At 41.4% G+C, this 22369-nt stretch overlaps 4 protein-coding genes across 5 annotated transcripts; 2 read left to right on the top strand and 2 right to left on the bottom strand.

Moving 5' to 3' along the window:
- Positions 1-10: 10 nt before the first annotated feature.
- pno1 (partner of NOB1 homolog) lies at positions 11-2761 on the bottom strand. Of its 2 annotated transcripts, XM_046400980.1 has the most exons (7): positions 2454-2760; positions 1819-1965; positions 1637-1720; positions 1146-1206; positions 888-1005; positions 483-553; positions 11-351 (listed from the first exon to the last, which is right to left on the bottom strand). In XM_046400980.1, the coding sequence occupies exons 1-7, from the start codon at positions 2649-2651 to the stop codon at positions 284-286; spliced, it is 747 nt and encodes a 248-aa protein (XP_046256936.1). In that variant the 5' UTR covers positions 2652-2760; the 3' UTR covers positions 11-283. The 2 variants fall into 2 exon arrangements, with proteins under 2 accessions (XP_046256936.1, XP_046256937.1); XM_046400981.1 differs by lacking the exons at positions 11-351; positions 483-553; positions 888-1005; positions 1146-1206 and adding an exon at positions 1311-1576 and having other exon boundaries at positions 1614-1720; positions 2454-2761.
- Positions 2762-2891: 130 nt separating this feature from the next.
- Positions 2892-7507, top strand: dnaaf10 (dynein axonemal assembly factor 10). Its single transcript, XM_046400979.1, has 8 exons — positions 2892-3239; positions 3759-3859; positions 4084-4214; positions 4331-4432; positions 4820-4935; positions 5539-5673; positions 6480-6577; positions 6692-7507. Exons 1-8 carry the CDS (start codon positions 3054-3056, stop codon positions 6897-6899), a joined length of 1077 nt encoding a protein of 358 aa, XP_046256935.1. The 5' UTR covers positions 2892-3053; the 3' UTR covers positions 6900-7507.
- Positions 7508-7635: 128 nt separating this feature from the next.
- Positions 7636-20143, bottom strand: LOC124065539. The gene is made up of 20 exons (XM_046400978.1): positions 19648-20143; positions 19335-19542; positions 18978-19144; positions 18510-18640; positions 18006-18172; positions 16954-17039; positions 16646-16726; positions 15943-16057; positions 14265-14440; positions 13664-13885; positions 12710-12921; positions 12135-12257; positions 11624-11761; positions 11144-11393; positions 10706-10907; positions 10204-10453; positions 9635-9762; positions 9164-9318; positions 8657-8879; positions 7636-7790 (listed from the first exon to the last, which is right to left on the bottom strand). Exons 1-20 carry the CDS (start codon positions 19804-19806, stop codon positions 7651-7653), a joined length of 3333 nt encoding a protein of 1110 aa, XP_046256934.1. The 5' UTR covers positions 19807-20143; the 3' UTR covers positions 7636-7650.
- Positions 20136-22055, top strand: c1d (C1D nuclear receptor corepressor). Its single transcript, XM_046400983.1, has 5 exons — positions 20136-20264; positions 20578-20719; positions 20931-20997; positions 21140-21195; positions 21271-22055. The coding sequence occupies exons 2-5, from the start codon at positions 20582-20584 to the stop codon at positions 21475-21477; spliced, it is 468 nt and encodes a 155-aa protein (XP_046256939.1). The 5' UTR covers positions 20136-20264; positions 20578-20581; the 3' UTR covers positions 21478-22055.
- The last annotated feature ends 314 nt before the right edge of the window (positions 22056-22369 follow it).

Below are 22369 nucleotides of genomic sequence, written 5' to 3'. Positions count from 1 at the left end.
ATTAAACTCATTTTTTGTAGAGATTGAAATTATTTATTTACAGAAACTCACGCTTACAGATAAATGCACATTGTTTATGCATGTATCTTGATGTTTCCTAATGGTTTGGGGTCCAAAAATAACCTGATCCAAAAATAAATTACCATGAGGCCAACAGAGGAAACTGAGGTATCAGGCCATCCAGAAAGACGTTAACAGACTTAACTCATCAAGGCAGATCAAAGTGGCAATTCCACCAGCCAAAGGGAGGGGGGCAGAAAGACAAACAACAGCCAATAAGACTTCAGAATCTCTCTGCAGTCCTGCTAGCCACCACCCTGATGTTGCCATAGACCTTTGAAGGTGGACTTCCTGTAGGGGCAAAAGGGATTTAAAAGGTCACTTCTCAGCACTACATGTGGATTCAAAGAGTTCTATTCCAAACATGACATTAAACTTTGTTGTACTGTATTAATCAAACATTAAAAAAAGCACTTTCTTACCCAAGATTAAGTTACATATTGCTGTCCGGGCCATCTTGATATTCTGGAAAGACCCCAATATGTGAACCTTCCTGTTAAGAAACAGATGAAGGAGAGTTGAATGCTTCAGAAAAGACAACCCACAGTGGTTTAACCACTTTACTTAAATATAATCAAAATATAATTGGATATTACAGTCGCTATCCACAAACCCTTTACAATCTAACCTTTGTTTTAAGGTGGTGACAAAACTGAATAGTAGTAGAGTTGTAAAAATACTGAATGTTAGACTGCAAAAGTGCAATGAAATAATTAAATAATTCAGAAAATCAAATGACAAAATGATTAAAAATGTATATAGTTAATTTATGTAATAATTCAACTTTTTTTAACAGTAATAGAACAAGAATAATGAAAAGTACACACGTGTCTGCAAGCACAATACGGGTCTTTGTGACATTTTCAATGGTGAATTTGGTTTTCCCTCCCTTCCCTGCTATTCTTCCGATTGCTCTGGACAAGTGGTCTCCCTTCAGAGGTTTCACTGCCAAGACAGACAACACAACCAGACAATTAAAAAGACTGGACACTAAGTTCATTTTGCAGCAGCAAAAAATCTTAAAATGTAAAATCTTAAAAAACAGTTTCATAGAGACAAATGATTCATGTCAGTGTCATCTTTACCATCTGTGACATCAAAGCTTTCAAGGAAAAGCTCGTCTAATCTGATAAGAGCCAGGGCATCCTGGAAGGAGATGAGTGTTATATCACAAAGCAAAATCAAACCAAGTTCAAGGGGCTTTCATTCATCATCAACAATCAAATATTGTGACAGTCATTTGAGAGCTAAATGCCTAAGATTTAGTTAGTTAGTTAAGTTAAATATGATCACTACAGCCTATAAAAGCTGACAAAAATAACACTTAAAGAATAAATTTACCATCCATGTTTAAACATGCGCAAAATAAAAACACCTACAAAATGACCTGTTTCCTGGTGGTTTTATCTTACTGACAGCAGACACCTTGCTGATGTTAAATGTTTGATAAAACATCAATATCACCAGTAAGGTAAAATCCTCTACATCTGGCTTTGGAACACTGGTTACAAAAAAACCTTTTCAGCAAAAATGAAGACATTCACAATTCACTAAGACCTTCTGTTAGTGTACTTACTTCAATTTGGAATCCTAGAATAAACGCTTTTACAAAATCTGTTGCTTTTGTGAGTGAGGCAATGTCCTGTGTTTCTTTGCATGTCTGAAAGAAGAAAAGCACAATATAGACAGGACTGTGGGTAGCAGAGAAAAACAGGACAGATGGGCATTATTGAAAAAAAAAGCTCAGCTTAAACTTACTTTGATTTCAACATGCCTAGTTTTAAGGTTAAATCTAACTTGAAGTTGTAGGTTTTCTACAATTGGGGTGAAAATCTTCAGCCAGTTTTCCTTCAGCGGGGTGTATCTGTGAGCTGGGACAGGGATTTTGCGCATCTCATCTGGTCCCTGAAACACAAACCGATCATCACATACATTGCAGATGCTGATAAATTAATGTGCAATGTTAATTTTAAAAGTTGTGGGTGGCCTCACTAAGCCCTATACTGTTGGGTAGATATTAGCTATGAATATCTTATAAGCCTATTTTGCATTCTAAAACCTATTCTGTAATGTAACTGGTGACTGCAGGTATTGCATAAGAGTATTGTTGACTAGGTAGTCAATTAAATATTTTCAAATATATAGTCAAAATTAAACACAATCAAGCAAAGTTCTACAAAACTGTTGTCAAACACATTAGTTGTCATTGTTTTGCTCTCTCCCTGTGCAACAACACAACATACAGTATGTTGTAAAGTCACAAGACTACACTGCGCAAGCGCAAAGCACTTAGGCCGACTTCGTAGCAAAGACATAAACATTAAATTCCTTTTCTTTCAGTTTAGATAACATGGAAACCACACAGAAAACACATTTGAACAAATGGTAGTTACCTTCAGTTTATCGCCTGAAATTGGTGGAAACTGTGGTCGCTTGCTTGCCACGGACTCCTCTGTGTCCATGTCCACTCCATCTTGTTCGCGTTTTCGTTTCTGGGACTTTTTAGACTTTACCTTTGTGAACGAATCTGTGCCATCTTTGCTCTCCGCGGCAGCGCCGGCGGTTGGGGTTGAATTTTTATCAGTGTCCATTCCGAAACTCGTTTTATGTCAGACTAAGCAGTTAAAACTGAGGAAGACGACGGCCACTGAGGCATGAGGGTGTCCTCGTGCAACGAAAAGGACCCAAACGGCCACGACGTCGACGCCTGAAGAGAGAAAATAATGATTACCGGTGTTATAATAAAAAATATGGCTTGATGAGTTGACAGAATTGTACTGAAACGGTAAAATGCAAGTAGACGTGTATGTGTGTCTCAAATGAGTCAATTATTTAATTGAAATTTACACTTATTTTTCAGGCACATGTTTAGGCAGGCGCGGTAGGAGGGTCTTGACGTCATTTATTTTGGCAGCTAGTTGGATTGAGTGGTCCCTTTAGTACCTTAACAAGACAAAGTCAACCGTTTTTATATTATCTCATACATAGCAAGGATGTCATCGCCTCTGTCAAAGCCCCAGATTATTGCTCATATTCAGAAGAGTTTGAACTACACAGTTTTCGACAGCAAATGGATCCCCTGCAGCGCGAAGTTTGTCTGCCTGGGGAACTTTCCTAGAGGAACCGGAGTAATGCAAATATATGAAGCGCTGCACGGAGAGGCTCAGCTAATCAAAGAGGTAGGTAACACGTAAAGATTTCACTCTTGTTTGCTCTCGTCCGTTTTTATTTTTGTTTTTATTTTTGATTTTGTTTTTCAAAAAATACATCACGCGAAGTGCTTATATTGGGTTTAGCTAGCTTATCTCATCAGGTTTCTAGAAGAGTCTTGCTGGTTTATTGTCTCCATAGCAACAGGTAACACTGGAGACAGCCAATGACCGCCACTGCTAACCATCACAAGCAAAGTCTTTGTGCACAGTTTTTGGAGGTTTTTCTGGTGGAAGAAATACAAGACTCCAGAGTAAACCCTGGTCTCGACTAATCATTGGTTGTTCTAAATTTCTGGTCAGTGGATCAGCGTTTCATCATATTTGGGTCATTTCAATTTAATAAGCTGTCACAAACATTTAATTCACAAACATTAAATGTATGGTTTTGCCATTGACAAACTGCGCAACACTGACCCAAACATAAGTAGTTTTCCATTCTTACTGCTATTTCACCGCTTGTTGCATTGCCCCTCTCTTATGTTTCAGATAGAGAAACCCAAACCCATTAAGTGTGGGACCTTTGGGGCCACCTCTCTTCAACAAAGACACATAGCAACTGGAGATTTTGATGGAAATCTCAATATATGGTAATTTAGCCACGTTCACTGCTATCACACCTTCTGTGTCTCACCAGACAAGAAACTAAATGGTGACTAAACCGAAAATTTAATTCAAAACCGCTAAATTATGCAATTATAACTGGCTTCTCAGTGGAAGATTTGTTCAGTATTTTTAAGATGAACTTCTTCTTCTTTTTAACTTCTGTCTGACTGAATTGAAAGTGAGTTCACACTGATCCTGTTGTCCACAGGAATCTGGAGGTGCCTGAAGTGCCAGTGTACACTGTAAAGGCCCACAAAGAGATAGTGAATAGTATTGATGGTGTTGGTGGCCTGGGGATTGGCGATGGTGCGCCTGAGATAGTCACTGGAAGCAGAGACGGTAAGAGCGTTTAGAAAGTTTAAAACAGTGTATAATTAAAACTTTTCAAGCAACATAAAGGAACTTAATTACATAAAGATGCGAGATAAAACTTCAAATTCCATTGTGTGTTACAGGGACAGTGAAGGTGTGGGATCCCAGACAGAAGGATTCACCTGTAGCCAACATGGAGCCTGTGGAAGGAGAAACCAAGAGGGACTGCTGGACTGTTGCGTTTGGTTTGTAAAATATAAGATTTCAACTTTCAAAAGGACCTACATCCACAATTGTTAACCATGGCTGACCCTGTTTAGAACGGCTGCTTCTCCGAATGCACACGGGTACATTGTCATAGCATATGTTTATCCACTCCTTCCATGCACAAAAGCGGGGTGAAGCGTGTCTAGGTTATTCTCAATTATTCTCCCACTCTCAGTGTATACCCTGTACACATAACAAAGGAATGCTAATTAACATCAGTCTGTTTTGAATCTATTTTCTGTGATCCTTTCCAGTTAGTATGTATGTATATTACCTGTGTGTGTTTAACATGTTTACAAACAGAAAACTGGCTTTGAAAGTGTCCCTTTACCATCATGAATGAAAACTGTTCATTCTCATTACAGGTCATGCGTTCAATGATCAGGACCGTTGTGTGTGTGCTGGCTATGACAACGGGGACATCAAACTCTTTGACCTGCGGAATATGTCGCTACGATGGGAAACCAACATTAAAAACGGGGTGAGGTGAATGCTGGTTAAAAAGCCAATGAGTGTGTGTGTTGTGACGGGTGTTGATGTCAGGGGAAGATTTTTCTCTCTATTTCTTTAGCCATGTAGCCAGTGTGGCACCACAGCATGAAAATTACAAACATCTCAGAGGAAAATGAGAAATCAAATCGACAGCGATTCAGTCAACTCAGCTTTGAAACACAAAGAGTAGTGCAGTTCTAAATATGAGGTATACAGAACTTGTGTTTTTATTAGGATAAACTGACCAAACGTACGTGATTTCTTTAGCATTTCAAACTGTTCTTGAATCATAATGTAGACAGAAACAGGGACAGACGTTGAGAAAAGGCTGAGAATGACTTCCCAGAATCAACAGACTGTACGTAAAACCACAGGGGAAGTTTGAGGTGACTGCATGTTCTCTTCACAGGCCATGTACAAAGCACTGATTTTATTACACAGTCCTCTCTCTTATTCATTACCTCCTGAGTTTAGATGATCCAGCCAGAGGTCATTATGTCCATTTCAGCATGAAATAGTTTGTGGTGGAGCCATGCCCTGTGATAAATGTCCTGAGGGAGTGACTGTTATTCTTTCTTACAATCATTACCAGGTATGCTGCTTGGAGTTTGACAGGAAAGACATCAACATGAACAAGCTGGTGGCCACCTCACTGGAGGGAAAATTCCACATCTTTGACATGAGGACTCAGCACCAAACCAAGGGCTTCGCCTCCGTTTCCGAAAAGGTAATTGACCTGGGTGGAGAGAGCCAGATGGGTGTTTGGCTCCTATGCATGGGGAAAATGTCAAAAGGTTATTACCGTTATGATTGTGCATTTGTATGGTTCAGAGGGAAATGGGTGCACAAGTTGCTTTGACCGTTTTCACAGCTGGAAGTGTTTGGGTTTGTGTTTGTCTAACATTCTCCGTGGATGTGTGACACTGGCCAAAAACGACACTGGGCCAGTGAGGAGAGGGAAGTGTGGCTTTTTGTGGGAAAATGCTCAAAAAACACACTTAAATCAGTATTAGTGCACACACCAGCTTGCCAAGTGTTTTCTAGATCCGAGAGTTCAGAAGCCTCAGCTTTCTAAATATTTGTCCAGTTTTTCAGAGAGATAAATGGTTGGCACATTCATAAGGTTCCACCAGATAGTTTGGTCTAAAATAATATATCAGTGTAACTCTAGAAAACAAGTCTTAACTAGAAGTTTAGAGTTTTTCAAATTATGTTGTTTTTATATATCATTGTCATTATTATAAAAAAAAAACATTTCAAAACTGTAGATAAAAAAAAGGCCAGTGGATTCTGATGGCAACACTTTGTTTTTGTTCTGTATTTTTATCAAGTTGTATCTCATTTGTTTGTTATTGTCCTTCGCACCTTAGCATACATGTGTTGCATTCCCACACTGTTTCCTGAAACCAGACACGAAAGGCAAAGTAATGCCTTCCAGTTGACACAAGGGAAGTGGAGAATAGGGGAGGGTGGGGGACGGCGACATGGGCCTGATAGCAGAGGTCACACCATGATTCCTCTTCCTTATTTTAGGCTCATAAGTCGACCATCTGGCAGGTGAGGCATTTGCCACAAAACAGAGATGTCTTCATGACCGCTGGGGGAGCAGGCAACTTACATCTATGGAAGTAGTAAGTAACTGATTGTTAACTACAAAGTTTTGTCCCAAATATACTGGTACCTATCATGAATCAAATTTCCTGCATTACTACAGAGTAATGTCTATTTTCTTTCCTAATTTTCAGCGAGTATCCAGCTCAGAGAAGCAAGAAGGACTCCGATGGGGTGGATGTGGGTGTAGCTGGCTCAGTCAACCTACTACAGAACGTCACTCTGTCCACTCAGCCAATCGCCAGCCTGGACTGGAGCCCCGACAAGCAGGGCCTGTGTGTGTGTTCGGGCTTTGACCAGTGTGTCCGCGTGCTCATTGTCACCAAACTCAACATGGTGTGACAAAGTAACCTGCTGATGAAGATCTGTGCAGCCTGATACAAAATGAGACAACTACAGAGACACTGCGATCACTGCCTTTGTGAGAGGCCAAACTGTTTTATTAGAAGGCAACAAAACAAATTTCCTACTGCAGGTTGGAGGCTGTCTATCCAAAATTTTGTACAACTGGTACTTATCTTAACACTTATGTTTGCAGAAAACCAATTAACTCAAATGAACTGGGAAATTCTTTGTTGCAGTTATGTTGTTTTGGCTTTGTTAAATGTTATCCCTGAAAAATGTGCTTCACTGAGCCCTGCAGGCAATGTTACCCTGTAGTGCAGATAAATACCCCCACAGCACAATGATACATTTCCTGGTTCATCAGAAAACTTCTACTGGGAGGAAGACATGAGACATACAGTCTCAGGCTGGAAACACTTTGGGGATCAAGATTTCATTTCTTTGTTTCCGTTTTTTGTAGGATGCTCACTCGAACACGTCTTTTGTTGCACTACTGGTGAACACTGCTGTGCTCCAGTTCTGAGTATTGTGAAAGTTGTCACTTTTGATATGTCATTTTTATTGAGAATTCTTTGTTTTCAAATTAAATGTCCCTTTGGAGAAAATTTTGTCAGTGTTCTCTGTCAAATATGAATGGCTTATTTATAATAGCAGGTGTAAGTTAAGTCAAGGATTTCAACAATGGACACAAAAAGTGTCTTCATCTTAAAGATAAATGCAGGTATCTGTTAGAGGGTCACAAGCATTATTATAGCCAGCATCTGAACTTGAAGAAGTCCTGTAGGTCCTGATCGTCCTCCTGTCTGTCATGGATCTTAGCATAGACACTCTTCAGCAGCTTTGTCATGGACTTTTCATCCAAGATGTTGATGTATTTGTCTATGCAACCTAAGAACAGCCACAGATCACCACATCAAAACATCACATGGATACAGATGCTTAAAGGCATGAAGAGTTTCATTTCAAAATGACATCCAAAATGTTCTTCATGTTGTTTGAAGTGCAGTTCAAATCAAACACCACGTATGAGATAAGTAAATGAATGTAACCTGCTCTGCGCAGAGTCACATATTTATGACATCATGCTGCATGTATGTACTCTATGTGACATAATATGCCATCTATCTGGCCTTCCCACCAACTGAATGCAATACATTTCTATAAATAGCACATCATGGGATGTCACATGGGCCTGGTGGCACGATTTCAGCACTGTGTTTAAATAACACATTTGTTAAATATAGTCAAGGTGACTGCTAAGAAAATCATGCTTTGCAAATAATAATAAGTGCAGTTTGTTTACGCATGACGGTCACACAGGACACAGAGAGGTTAGCCTTCAGTGCTTTCTAACACGTGGTTAACACAGTGAAAGGGTCTATTTTATCCAAAGCCATGACCTTTTCCTAAAACTAATCAAGGGGTTTTGTTGCTTGAACTAAACAGTGACAGCAAATTGAAAATTCTTAAAAAAGTCAACTAAATCTGTAAATAATAATGCAATGTAAAAATAAGTTTTGCATGGGACACAAATCTCGGCCTCCTGGGCCAAAGTCCTGTTCTTGACCTTTTCAGCTGACTTCAGAAAGCCTGGTATGTTACCAGATTTTGTCTGTCCCAAATTATTAAAAAAAAATCTTATAAAAGCAAACACAAACTTGCTTAAACTCTAAAACATCTACTTATGTGACTTAACTTTAATAACAGCATCGATGCTGATGTCTCATATTTACAATAACAGTAACAGCACTCACTTAGGCCCATGACTTTGCCGTACGCCACGAGGCTGAGGCCAAGCTGCGGGTGGTCGTACTGCTCCAGCGACATCAGCATGCGGACGATCTCTCCTGTGATGAATGCATCATCGAAACTTTGCTCGGCCACAGGCCTCAGGGGGAATCTGCAGTACACCTCCACCGCAGCCTGAGGGTCTGATGGCTCCAGCAGCTGCGCCAGCTCGATGTAGGCATCATGGACCTGGGCAGTCATTTAATTCATTAACCACATCTGATCTGGATTGCATCAAGTGATGTAATCAATCAACAGCTTTGAATGGCTTTAAAAATATTTTAGTTTTGAAAACATTTTAGAAAGCTAAATGTGTAATTTTTTTACCCAATGTGGTCATTGCACTGGAAGTAATCACCGAGACGTGGAGTCTTAAAATTGAGTAGGGGACGCTATCTTATTTTACAGCCACTGTAAACTGTAAAAGCATTGAGGAAATGTCTGCATTCTAAATGTCGCAGATTACAACTGACCCCTGGTGCCATGGAGATGACCTCGTGGTAGAGCTGCTTCGCCTGGTCCTGGGTGTCTGCAGAGCGGGAGAAGGCGCGGGCCAGACCCAGTCGTGAGACATGAGACCTTCGGTTCACTGGACCGGAAATGCTCGCTCTGTCCGCCACAGCAGGCTCTGAAACAACGACAATTAATACACACGTAAAGTATCATCATCTCCTTTGACAAAGCCAGGAAGAAAAATATGTTCAAATATGTTTGCTGATGTTATTCCATGCCACGTCATAGCTGAGGCTTCATAATAACACAGCTGTTTTTTATTTCATACTTGACCTGTTTCAGTGGAAAGAAATCTGAAAAAGTGTGAGGTGTGACGATGCAATGAGGTATCACATCATCTACATTCAAACAATTTAATGTATTTTCTAGACTGAATATTGAGTTGGGATTCGGCTGGCTATGTCATTCCCAGTGATTTTGTTATGCGTTACCTTCCGCTATCTCAGCAGTATCTGGGCAACATTCCTGTTTAGACTTGCTGGCAGCGAACTGGGGTTTAGGACTGTTGTTGGAAGGTTTAGAGGATTTATCTGGCTTGGTTCCTGCTCCAGCTTTCCCCCTACAGGAGAGAAAATATCAGACAAAAGCTCTGAAATGGATAACAAGATTAAAGAGACACAAGTCTGTTGCTTCACAGTAAGTTTAATTTGGGCTCCTACAGAAAATATGGCAAAACATCACATTTATGTCGGTGTGAATGTGTTTTGTTTACATATTTAGTGTGGTCCTCAAACCTTTCAAGACCTGTAAATGTTTCCGTAATTTGTATAATTCACAATTTTCACACAGCTTCTGTGAGGAAACAAACTTGTTCCAGTAAAGCTACTCAGATTCAAAAATTTTGATTAGACGATGAATGTGAGTATGAAGCAGGACAGAACCAAGAAAAGTAAGCATCCATAGGAAAGCATCCATGAATAAATAAACGCCGACAAACATCCACAGACACCCACACATCAGGTCTGGTAAATGCTTGGCTTGAACTGTCTGTGTGACTCACCTGGCTGCAGGGGTTTTGGCTGGAGGACGGGCAGCTTTCCCTCCCCTGATGGGTGCTGGGGGCGTAGCAGCAGGACCTTTGGTTACAGCTGCTGCCACCCGCCCTTGACCAGGTCCCCCTCTGCCCTGTTTAACGCCTCTCTTGGCCATAGTGGTGTCAGAAGGCCCCTTCACTCCCGCTGGGTGGGTGATGGACTGCGTGGCAGCCTTCTTGTTTTCCTCCTCCTGCCAGTCCTGCCACCACTTTTGTCCTGAGAAAACAGGGGATGGAGAATGTGGGCGTGGAGTGACCAAAAGGTTATCGTAACCGTTCTATGTAAAGTGTCTGTTGAACAGCAGGAACACATTTATCAATGGAGAACTGTTCAGGTTACCATATCATATGGCAATGCTACAGATCATTTTTACATAAATGTAAGATTAGGCCCATCTCTACATGATTCCCACAGCCAGTTGTCATTATAAGTTAGATCAAAGATATCAAACACACTTAACAGACTCACTGCTCAGCTGTTCAATTGGCTCTCCACTCTGACTCTTGTGTTCCAGCTCGATGCTGGCCTGGAAGCTGAGGCAGGCATCAGTTATGGCTTCCTTTGACCTGTCTGACTTTGGGTTGTTATCATATTGAGCCAGCTGTACCTGACCCAGAAGACACAGGGCGTGACTGCTCCGCGGTGTGGTTACTACTGCTAGCTGGCATGCCTGTACACAGCAGCGGAGGAGTGAGGCAGATGGTATGTTTGGTGGTATGATTTGTCTGTCAAACCAGACGCTTACGAACATTACGGTCAATACATGGACTAACTATGGTGCTTCAGTGTACAGCATTTCAAAAAACTTTTGAGAGTTTTGTTTTATCATCAGCTTTCAAAAACAGAAAAATAAGAGCAAATAAAAACTGATTGTGTATGTTTCCGTGCCCAACTGCACATCCTTACCTTCTCCTGCATGTCCAGCAGCTCCTGACAGGGGGCGATAGAGGTGAGGCGTATGAGAGCTGTGAGGGCCTGGCATCTTTTTGCCGTCAGGGATTGTCTCTCTGTGCCTGGCTTGGCCTGGCGCTTGCCCTGCTGGATCAGCCTCTGCAGCAGGGCGAACTGAGCATCCAGGAGCACCCACTCCAGCTCCCCGCTCGCCTTGCCACGACACACACACTGACTCACACTCTGGGCAGTCAGCACTGCCACACTGAAGCATTCCAGCACAGAGACAAGCAGAGTTTTTCATGCACTACTTAAACAGTAATTAAACTGGATCATACTGGTGTGAGTGACTTTTCTCTGAATCACACGTTCACAGTGGAGTTGAGTGAGGCAGCTAATTGGAGCTGAGATCCACTACAAACACAAAGAGATAAAACCACCTCTAAAAAAAGAGTCAAATTATTACTCATACAAAACGTTTTGTTTGTAACTTACGTGTGATACACTTGTTCTGCACTCATGGCCTTCCCAGACAGGGTGTTCCTCTGCTGCAGCTGGCCCAGAGTGAGGAGGCCTCGGAGGAACTGTGTATTAAGGCTTGACAGAGGCTCTGACAGACCCTGCTCCACCCAGCTGGAGACAAAATCATGAAAATGAAAAGCAGGGCAGGAAAACAGCAGGAGAATTGCTCCAGTGATGATCCACAGTGAATAGTCAATTCCAAAATGTAACCTTCTGGCTTCAGTACTAAACACAGATGGTGTTCAGGTGAAAATCCAAATCTATACTTTGAAAGGTGAAGGAACTCTATGTATGGGTGACACTGCAGATGGTATGTCTGTGTGTATCTGTGGACTGTGACAGTGTTTTTCACCATCATATTCTCCCTTCTGCAGCCTTAAACAGAACACCCTGGTACATTACTGATACTGTCATGCCCTCTTACTGAATGCATCCATATCCACATCCACCTCCACCACACACACACACACACACACTTGCACACCTCTTGCTGCATCGCTGGCTGACAAAGTGCTCCAGTCCCTGTTGTAAGAACAGGGCAGCCTCCTTCTCTGTGTCCTCAGAGGCCTTCTGTTCCTGCTGCAGCAGAGCCAGCCCTGTGAAGAATCTGACAACATGAAGGCAACACAGGAGAGATGTTGAAGACAAAAGTAGCTGTGATGCTGTCTTTGTCTCTGTACATTTTAATCTCTACTCCATTTACCCAACTGGACTGCTAGGCCTCGTCTCACTTCATCTGAGCTTCGGTTTGAACAAAACATTGCTTTTAGGTTTTTTTAGGAGCAGAAATGCGTCATAATTTCACTACTTGCCTGTGAGAATCAGTGTTGAGATTGATCACCTGTCAGGCACAGCGTGGCTTTACTCTTAATTAGACTGTTCTCTTTGGGTTATATTTCAGGTATTTTTTCTATAAATAAGCCAGGGTACAACGTGAGATCCTCAGGTAGCAAACCTCCTAGCTCTAACTTTTAATTAACTTTGGTTGTTATCATTAATATTACAGAGCTGCTGACACAATTTCTGCTCCTACTACCAACAACACCTCTATGAGCCGACCTGAGTGCAGGATGAAGGGGATGCAGAGCCAGACCGCTCTGGAGGTGCTGCAGGGCTTCTCTGCTCCTGCCCCGAAGCAGCAGCAGCCTTCCTACATGGAGGTTGTACTCCCAGCTGTCAGGACTCAGGGACCAGGCATCCAGGTACTTCATCAGGGCACGGTGAACACAGCTCTCTTCATCCTGCACGGCTGCATGGCTATCCAAACTCATCTGCCACATGTTGATTAGTAATTATTCAGAGGCTTTCCAGAACAATAAGAATGTATCATGACAGTCACTTACAACATAATAAGACAACAAGCAACATTATAATGCATAACTTAAGTATCCATCCTTAAGTGGTTTGTTACATTTAGCGACATCTGTATCTGTGTCTGTATCCTGCGTGTATCAGCCAGAACTGCAGAGAGCAGCTGATGTAATTTATATGCACTCTCCACTCGTAAAGCTCTCCACGCAGTCGGTTATTGTGCCCTTAGGTTCATAACTGGCAATGGTTTTAGAATGCATTGATTATTGCATGAGAAAGCTGCACGGCCATCATTGGCAGACAACATCACTGCATCCTATTTATTTACAAAGCCCTTGTTGACAAAGTGTCAGGGTATCTTATGTGCCTCTTTAACTATAGATCAAGCAGTCACTGGACAAGGTCCTGAGACTACCTGCTCCTTGAAAATGAACAGATTTATGCTCAAGCAATAAGAGATCAGATGTTGCATTTCATGATACCATAACTGACCCATCCCTTTATTCTATTTTCATCTTTGACATGTCTCCCTGATTAATCACTTCACATTATGTTTTACTGAAAAGAAAAAGTCAAAATAGCAATCTGATCAACCCCCCTTTTACATTTACTTTTTAGGTGTTTCACTGGTGCTCCTAATTATGGCAAGCAGAGTATATTCCATTCTTAAGCAACATGAGATGAAACTGATGACACAGTTACCTTCCCAGTTTTTTTAGAGAGCCAGATGTAGAGTGTCTGGACATAGTCTGCTTTGCTGGATTGTCCCTGCTCTTTGAGCTGCTGGTACTCTTTATCCAAGGCCTGCAGCTGGTTCTGCACTGTGGGCGTGCCGAGGTAACCATGGAGTTTGCACACAGCCAGGATGTCATCCTGACGTGCTGTAGATTTGGCGTCGCTTAATTCATCTCTGTCTCCATCAGCCTGAAGATGAAGGAATGAAAAGGTGAGACTTTGTAATCCCGAAAAGGTGAGACTTTGTAATTCCGAAACCTCCATATGACATCAAACAGGATTGGAATTTGACTTTTTCAGGGGACTGCATGTGTGCTTGGTATGATGTGGAAAAGAGTAGCTGTGAACGTGTGGGTGGCAAAGTCCTTGATCTCATGTGCACTGAAACCAGGACTTTCAGTCAGAATCCATGAAGGCAGCTTTAGGGGACATTCTGTATAAATGTGTTTAAGTGTTAGCAAATGTCCTTTAATAGAAAGATGGAAAGCAGATGTTTGGTTGTACATGTACAGCTAGTCATCAGTGCAAAACCTCAAACACATCACAGAAAGTGGTTGTCTGATTCTACCTTCCTCTGGAGGCCGTAGATCTCTGTAGCATAGTGCTGCTCCTCCAGAACGACACCCAGCAGGAAGTGGAGCCTGGCATCTCTGGAGCTGAGTCTGATAGCTGATGCATAGTGGGCAGCAGCCTGCTCCAGGCTATGCAGAGGAGACTGGTCGTCCTTATACTGCAACATGTCCCCTGTGGATGTAAACACTGTTGAATATGGTATGCACAAAAGATCAGAGAGTCAGAGTTTGCATACATTTCTGAGAGGATCTGCATCAATAAAGAGCTGAAATACAGCACATCTCGCAGTATTCCCTTGTTCTGCACTAGAGGAAGCACCAGGTAAAGAAACTATTAAAAAAAAATGAAGAATTAGAAATGATGTGCCTGATACAAAAAAGCATTGAGTAATTCTGAATCCAAAGATTTAATTCCAAAAGAGCACAATATAATGTGACCAATAATGCAACCGAAAAGCATTTGCAGCTTCTGCAGTATATTGTAATAAAGTTTCATCATGCTACACTGATACTATATTTCATCATAATTCATATATATTTCATATATTACACTATATTTCATCATGATATATTGATACTATATTGGGGGCAGCCGTGGCCTAGAGGTTGGAGAAGCGGCTTGTGATCGGAGGGTCACCGGTTCGATTCCCCCACCAGACAGGCAAGAAAAATTTGGGTGTGGTGGAGTGATTAATGTGATAAAATGCTCCCCTCCCCCTTCATTAGCCGGCTGATAAACCCCCCAATATGCTCCCCGGGCGCTTGATGCTGCCCACTGCTCCTGTGTGTGTTTCACTGCATGTAATTTGCCGGGTGTTGCATGTGTGTGTTCAACTAAGGATGGGATAAATGCAGTAGTAAAATTCAGTATGTGTGTATGTAAAATATATATATACTGCCAATAAAAGTTGATTCTTCTTATTCTTCTTACCAAGTTCCTCTGTGTAGATAAGATCTTCACAAGTGATGCAATGTGCTCTGCTGTGTTTTGCAGCAACACAACACCAGAGGGCAAACTGAACAACGCTTTTCATTCACCAGCCTCCATACACCTTGTTCTGGTACTACAGAAGAAAATCTGCTTATATTTCAAGAGGTGACAGTTAAGTGTCTCTGTCGGTTCATATCTCGTACTGACTCTCTTCTGGTGTTACTTCTCGGTTCAGTTCCAATGACTTTCTTTCAGTGCTCTGGGATCAGTCTCAGATGTCACTTCTCAGAGTCATCAAACAATTAGCAAAGCACGAGTAGCTGAGAAAAGATGAGCAGTAACTTGAGTGCCTGCCTGGCAGGTCAGATAGAGGAAGAAACTCTGGAGGCAACTGCTAACTCGCCCATTTTCATGTATTTTTTTAAATGGCTGAAGCTGAGCTGCTGTGCCACAGCAGGGCAAAGAAAACTGTCCCCTGGCGAAGGGTGCATTTCAATACTCACCAGACTTCTATTTAACTAGCTGTGGAATACAAAACAAACTGCAGAAACTCTTTGTTAAAGTGGATGGCAGTTTAGACAGACCAGAGCAGATATGATAATATGGGGAATGATATCTCCAGAGAATTGACAACAATTCTAATGAATACTCTTTTGGGCTCTCTTTTTGACTGGAACTTGTTTTTGGATCAAACCAAAAAGATTCGGTTTATTCGTTGATCCTACACTCTTGGAAAGTGATACCTGGCTTTGGCAGGTGTTGTCGGTAGACTTTCAGGTGATCCTGGGCCAGGGCACACAGTTTATCCACGTTGTCTTCTCCTATTGTCATCTGTAGTCTTTTCTCCCAGCTACGTACCTGAAGTAGAGAAAGAAAACAATCATTCTACCTACAGGTACAACAGGAGAGGCAGTTAGGCAGATTATTATCTCATGTTATTAAGTGGTATTAAACTTCACTAAAGAAAGAGCCCAGTGGAACTGAAAACGACGATTAAGAAAGACAGGAAAGGAAACGAGCGAGTGTGCAGCAGTGAAACATTTGTCATATGTAAGTTATATAAGGATGAGCTCTTTCAAGTCAAAACATTGTTTTCAAAAGACTTCAAATCAAAGTTCAATCACTTTAATTTCCCACAAAATCTCCTCTTTTCTGTAATGTGTGTCAACATGTAACTCTATAGAATACAACAGTTTCACAATCACTAAGGCAAATTCCTGATCTTTAAAATCAAAAATGATGAGAACAGTGATTTTGACTCTGCATATGACCCTGACTTTGAGTCCGACTCTAATGGGATGGAACTAATGTGATACACAAAACAACAAAAAATGATCTTTATGTTTAATAACTGGCTAGCTTACTTATGAAGTCTAAGGTGGTGTCACTAATGCAGTTGAACTTTAAACTTGTGTACTGATAATGCAAATAAAATAAGTGCATCACCTCCAAAGTGTGTTTTGTCTCGAGCTCCAAACAACCGGATGATGCAAAGTGCTTCTTGTACCAGCCTGTCTCTGTCACATCCTGAAAATTAGCAACAGTGAACGATAAATTACTGCTTTATCAACTCTCATCTGTGTTACCATCACACACACCTCACACGCAAACACAAGATACTTTTACGGTGGAAGTTAAGCCAGCACTTAGTCACTGTGCAGAGAGCGCTGACTTGTGAATAAAGGATGAGCAGAATCAAGGTCGCCGGCACTGATTGTGGCAGTGCAGATCACTGTTTAATCTTTCATACTGACCTTTGCATCCAGGTACCCTGTGGGCTTGTGTGGACAGTCCACAGAGTGAGACCCCAGCTCAGACAATTTCATCACACCACCACATCCTTTTTTTAAAAAAAACAATGTATCAAAGACACAGCAACTCACACACCAAGTAAGTAAGTACACAGAAATGCTGTCCTACACGACTGACAACTGTAACAGAATACTCAGAATATATCAGTTTAATCAAGTGATTTTCTTTATTATGGAATGGACTGAACTGTCAGTTTAATTAACAACTCGCAGAAATACAAGCAATCAAGCAAATTAAGTCTTAACAAATGAATTTGACTACTGATGTAAACAAATCTGTTATGTGCTGTGCTGGTGCTATCTTCTGTACTGTAAAATTATCCAGAACTAACCTCTGCAGGTTCAAATCAATTGGACAGAGGGCTTGATTGCCTAGAGATCAATTATCCACCTGACCAAGCAGGGAAAGCCTACTGGTCTCAAAGGAGGCCTTCAGCGCACAGCAGTTAGATACACAAGGTTTTAGTTAAGTAACAATATCCACCTGCTTGCAGCAACGTAATAGTTGTCTACAGTAACATGGAGTCACATGATAGCATAGCTGGTGTAATCAGGACGGCTGAGAGGTAAAGCGGAGTGTACCTTTTATATTAATGATGTAGTTAGACAAGCTTTTCTTACAGGTAGAGCTGCTTTGGAGGTACACATAACTGATCAACTGATACTGAAAAATCTGAACAGTGGAGTCAAAGAATCAGAGGATCCTTTACTCTGAGGGCAGGTCGTCTGTCTAAAGGTATTCTGAAAGGACCCGTGTGCTGAAAGTAACTTCTTTTTTATTATTTGATCAATGTGACATTCATGGTCTTGACAGGTTAGCACGCTTTTATCTTCCTCATCTGTATACCACTTGCTTTGTCGCAAGGCTTTAGGCAGAGATAATTGTGGTTTTATTACTCTGCCGAATGACCTTTAACTCAGCTTAGGCTCTTATTGGCTCACAGCAGCTCTGCTTGAGACAAATCTCTTTCAGGAGCTAAGACTCCGAGCTTCACCTCGGTAAGCAAAGAAACAATTGACCAGAGCAGCCGACATCTTCCTGTCGAGGTCCAGCTCAACAACCTTCCAGCCATCTCCCAAAGGACAGTCGTTAAGTGGATCGACCTTTGATCGCCGTGCAAGCATCTCAATATAAGGCCTTGACAAGATGTGCTTTGGGTCACTGCAAATCAACAAGACAACCTGTTAGATCTTGAGAGCAGTTGTTGAACCAACACAGACACCAGCATGTGCATAGTCTATGCTGCTGAGGTACTGAGGTAACTCCATACAACAACTTCTACATATTTCAAAAAAATAGAAAAGGATGAGAAAAGGAAATGACTTGAAATGGATTGTTGATTTGCTGTATATTGTGTCATAACATCTTTCATTTTACTATTCCATCAAAGCACCTGTTATAGAACATTATATGATAAAGTGAATATGGTAAAGAAGGTAATTGCTGCTATAACTGCTAATATGTTCTCATAATAAGCATCCTCCCATTCAACCCCCACCTGTGGTTGATAGATACAGGCCTATAAAAGGCAGTCAGAGATACTGGGCATTCGTAGTCCAGCTGCTGCTTCTCATCAGCGAAGGTCACGGCCATGGGAATCAGCTTGCGAGTCACCAACAGTGTGTACACCTGACAGATTTGGAGGGACGTCAGGTTTAGTACCTTCACACAAAAAATCCACTCATGTGGCAGGAGAGCTTTACGAAACCTAAAATGGGCCAAACAAACTGAAGGCTGACTTATATGACATCATTTAGGAACATGGAGCAACTGAACATGTGCGTGAGTCGCATTAAAATGTAAAATTACTATACAGTACCAGAGATTTTATTAGGTATGGATCAGATGTACTGCTAAGTCGTGAAGGTGTATATGTTCTGAAATATAATGTCAACCATTTAGTGTGAGCATAAAACACACATTAAGCCTCAAAACACAACAGTCGTCTTCTCATGACTCATCCCACCTGTGAATTACTGCCATCTGCTGAACAGACTGAGATCTCCACCACAGTGTCTCCAAAGTTCAGAGGGACCTGCTGTGAGCCGCCTTCCCCATTCACTTCAAGTTTTATGTTTTTGTCTGCCACTTTGGGAAGCAGTGTGACAGCGTTACAGTGAAAGGGAACGAGGCCTGCACGATACCGACAGAAGCAAAGATCAAAAGCACCAACAACAAAATGAAAATCTTATATAATGTGAAAATTTTACTAACTGATGATCAGTGTACAGTCTTTCGGCGTACTCTATTTAATTTCTTTGTTAATTCACATATGAAACACTACCTCAATACAACTAGGTTATCTCTACTAGCCTCTACTTACTATTATATTCATAGATGTTGGTACAAAATTCAGGATGCAGTGGAATATCTCCATCCAAAGCCAGATTACTGAGCTCTGCAACTTTTGCAGACAGCCTGGTGATTTCCACACAGTATTTCTTTATGGTGCCATCCTCAGCCACCACCTCAATCTCTACTCTGTTTAACCCATCATTCAGTTTAATGGTGCTGGAACCGTCACCAAAGAGCTGAAATACGCACGTAAAAAAAGGTTACATTTACGTGAAGAAGAAAAACATTAATGTGAGTCTTGCCAGATAAAAACGTCATAACACTTGCAGGGCAGTACTCACAATACTGTATGAAGCCCCACAGTCGCTAGTAATCAAGTCCACAGTCACTTCGCTGACATTGCATTCAACTGTCACTTTGTAGTGTGTGACTTCTGGAGTGAACGCTGGATGGAGCTTCGCACCAGAGACGGAGAGCTTCTCCAAATCACAGTTGTCCATGTCTTAAGCCTCTTTCACAGATGGATTACTTGTGTTCAGTTACAGCGGACGGTGCGGACGGTCCAAGTCCCAAACGCGCTTAAGGCCAAACTGTTTTCTGACATGTCCGCACACTCACTTTCATTTACCGCACTGACGCTGCAGGTTACCGTGGCAACCTCTGCTGCCCTCAGATCAGTTCAGTTACTATGGCTAATGCTACTTAGCTATCTTGAAAAAATATTTTAAACGCCTTTTCATTGTGGCACTGTCACGCGGCTGATAAGACTGTTTTGTTATAATTTCTAGTTAAAGCACGGACACCGGCAAAAAAAGGAGCAAATCGCAAAGTGAAGTCTACTTCGCTCTTCCGAACGGCAGACGGCAGTAGAGAGGAGGAAGAGGAAGTAGAAGACGACAAGTTGTGTTGTTTTTAAACGTCACTTCCGGTCGTCCACAGCGTGTTGCGTGCTAAAAAGGTACAACAGAAATAGCTTACTTTAAATATCGTCAGATTCCGTTTCCAGTGAAAGTGTATTGTCACCAAACTGATAATCAGTGTTGCCCCAAAAATCACTTTTAATTGTCTCTTTATTTCTGCTTTTATAGCCTAAAAGTTCACCTGTTTTCTTGTGAAGAGCTAGTAGCATGTGCAGTCTTTTGTAGCAGCTAATTAGCTAACATTACAGATTTGAGATTTGACTTTGAGCTTTTTGCTGTCGTCTGCATTGTAATGAACAAATCGTGTAACACTGGAGCTAAGCAACTTTGTTTTGGCCAATTATTTTGCAGGAGAATGGCAGCGGACATCAGAACTGAGGATTATCCTCACGAGATAGACGAACAGCTCGCCGGGTTCGACTCTTCCGTTTCTTCTGTCAAAACCATGTTGGAGAAGTTGATTTCGATGCCCAGGAACGACCTGCTGCAGAGGGTAGGCTTAAGACAGTGACTTGTCAATCACTTGATAATGTTTTAGAATTAAAGCGAGCAGATACCTACGCACAGCCACGTCAAAAGAAAGAAAACAAAGTCAATTCATCTGCATATTAATCTGTTGTTTACTTCTGTTGTGCTTATTATTCACTGGAGTTCTATATTTTTTATATAGCTGGTGTTAATTTAAATTAATCTGTTATTGACAGCTGGACCCTTTGGATCAAGCCAAGCTGGATCTGATGAGTGCCTACACCCTTAATTCATTATTCTGGAGTAAGGTTTCATCATGTCATTATTTTGTATATAACGATAAGGCAGGTGTCCATATGGGAGATGCATCATACATGTGTCTCCTTGAGTGTGTCATTTTTTACATAATTTGGACTCATAGTCTTTCTTGTGTTCTTGTTTACAGTGTACTTGACTACGCAAGGAGTAAATCCCAGAGAACATGGAATCAAACAGGAGCTGGTATGTATGTGTCTCTGTACTGCTTGGCATGTCCTCGCTTTCTCTCAATTTATACGTGTCACCTCTGTTGTTCAGGAACGAATAAGGACATATATGAACAAAGTGAAAGAGCTCACAGACAAGAAGAAAGCCGCCCGTCTGGATAAGGGGGCTGCCTCACGGTTCGTCAGAAATGCTCTCTACGAGCCAGACGACAAAGATTCCAGGAAAAAAGCTGCGTCCAGGAAAGCAGCAAACACAGCATCTGACGCCCCACCATCAAAGCTTCCAAAACGGAGCTGAAGTAAAGGAGGAGTCTGGTATGGTCTGTCCCCACTGCATTTTGTACCACTTCTGTGGACAACTGACACTTTTTGCTTAAAAGGCAATGTAGCAGCTTCTAAAGTTGTGTTATGGCAGAATCATACAAAGCAGCACACTAGTGTTTACATGGGCTGCTCATGAATTTCTTGGAGACTGTTGCCCTGCAGCAGTACCAGAAACACCCCATCGCAGCTTTTGCTCAACATATTTGTGGAGGCTGATGCTGGCGACTGCACCAGAATCAAATGATTCAGTACTGTATTTTTTGTAATATTCACTTCATCACTGGGTTGTAATGTGAATCTGCAGCCATGAAAAAATACAGTTTTATTTCAAAAAGTGAGAGTCCAGGTATTAAAATGGATATTTTAGGAGAAATGCAGATTTTTCTCTGTATTTTGAAAGTGATTCTATGAATCATTTTTAAATTTTTGTTCATTTTTGGTATTTGCTTGTTTTACCCTCATGATATTCATCAAACATTGTGTTGATAAGTGATTTGTGGTCATGTATTCCTTTGAGAATTGATTCTGTATAAACATACTCACCAAACGGGATGTTTGAGTTTTTATTTTTTTCATGTTATACAATATATTACATCTAAAACGAACTGATAATGAATTTCTTACATAAAAACATTTGAGGTAAGCTTCTAGCTTTCTGCCAGTAGGTGTTTTTCACATTTTGCCATGTCACAGTAGGGAAAGCACAGGTGTAAGTGATAAAATTAATGCTGGCTGTCTTCTGTTTAGAGGATCAGTTTCAGGTTTATGTTATTGTGCTGCCTCAGTGTTCCAGCTTGGCTTGAGTCCACTGGAGCCACTGTTAATGCTATTGGTAACACCTGTGATTTTCCTTCTGTGACAAATGA

Source organism: Scatophagus argus, chromosome 10 (genome assembly GCF_020382885.2).
Source record: "Scatophagus argus isolate fScaArg1 chromosome 10, fScaArg1.pri, whole genome shotgun sequence".
NCBI lineage: Eukaryota > Metazoa > Chordata > Actinopteri > Scatophagidae > Scatophagus > Scatophagus argus.
This window is presented reverse-complemented; position numbering and strand designations above follow the sequence as displayed.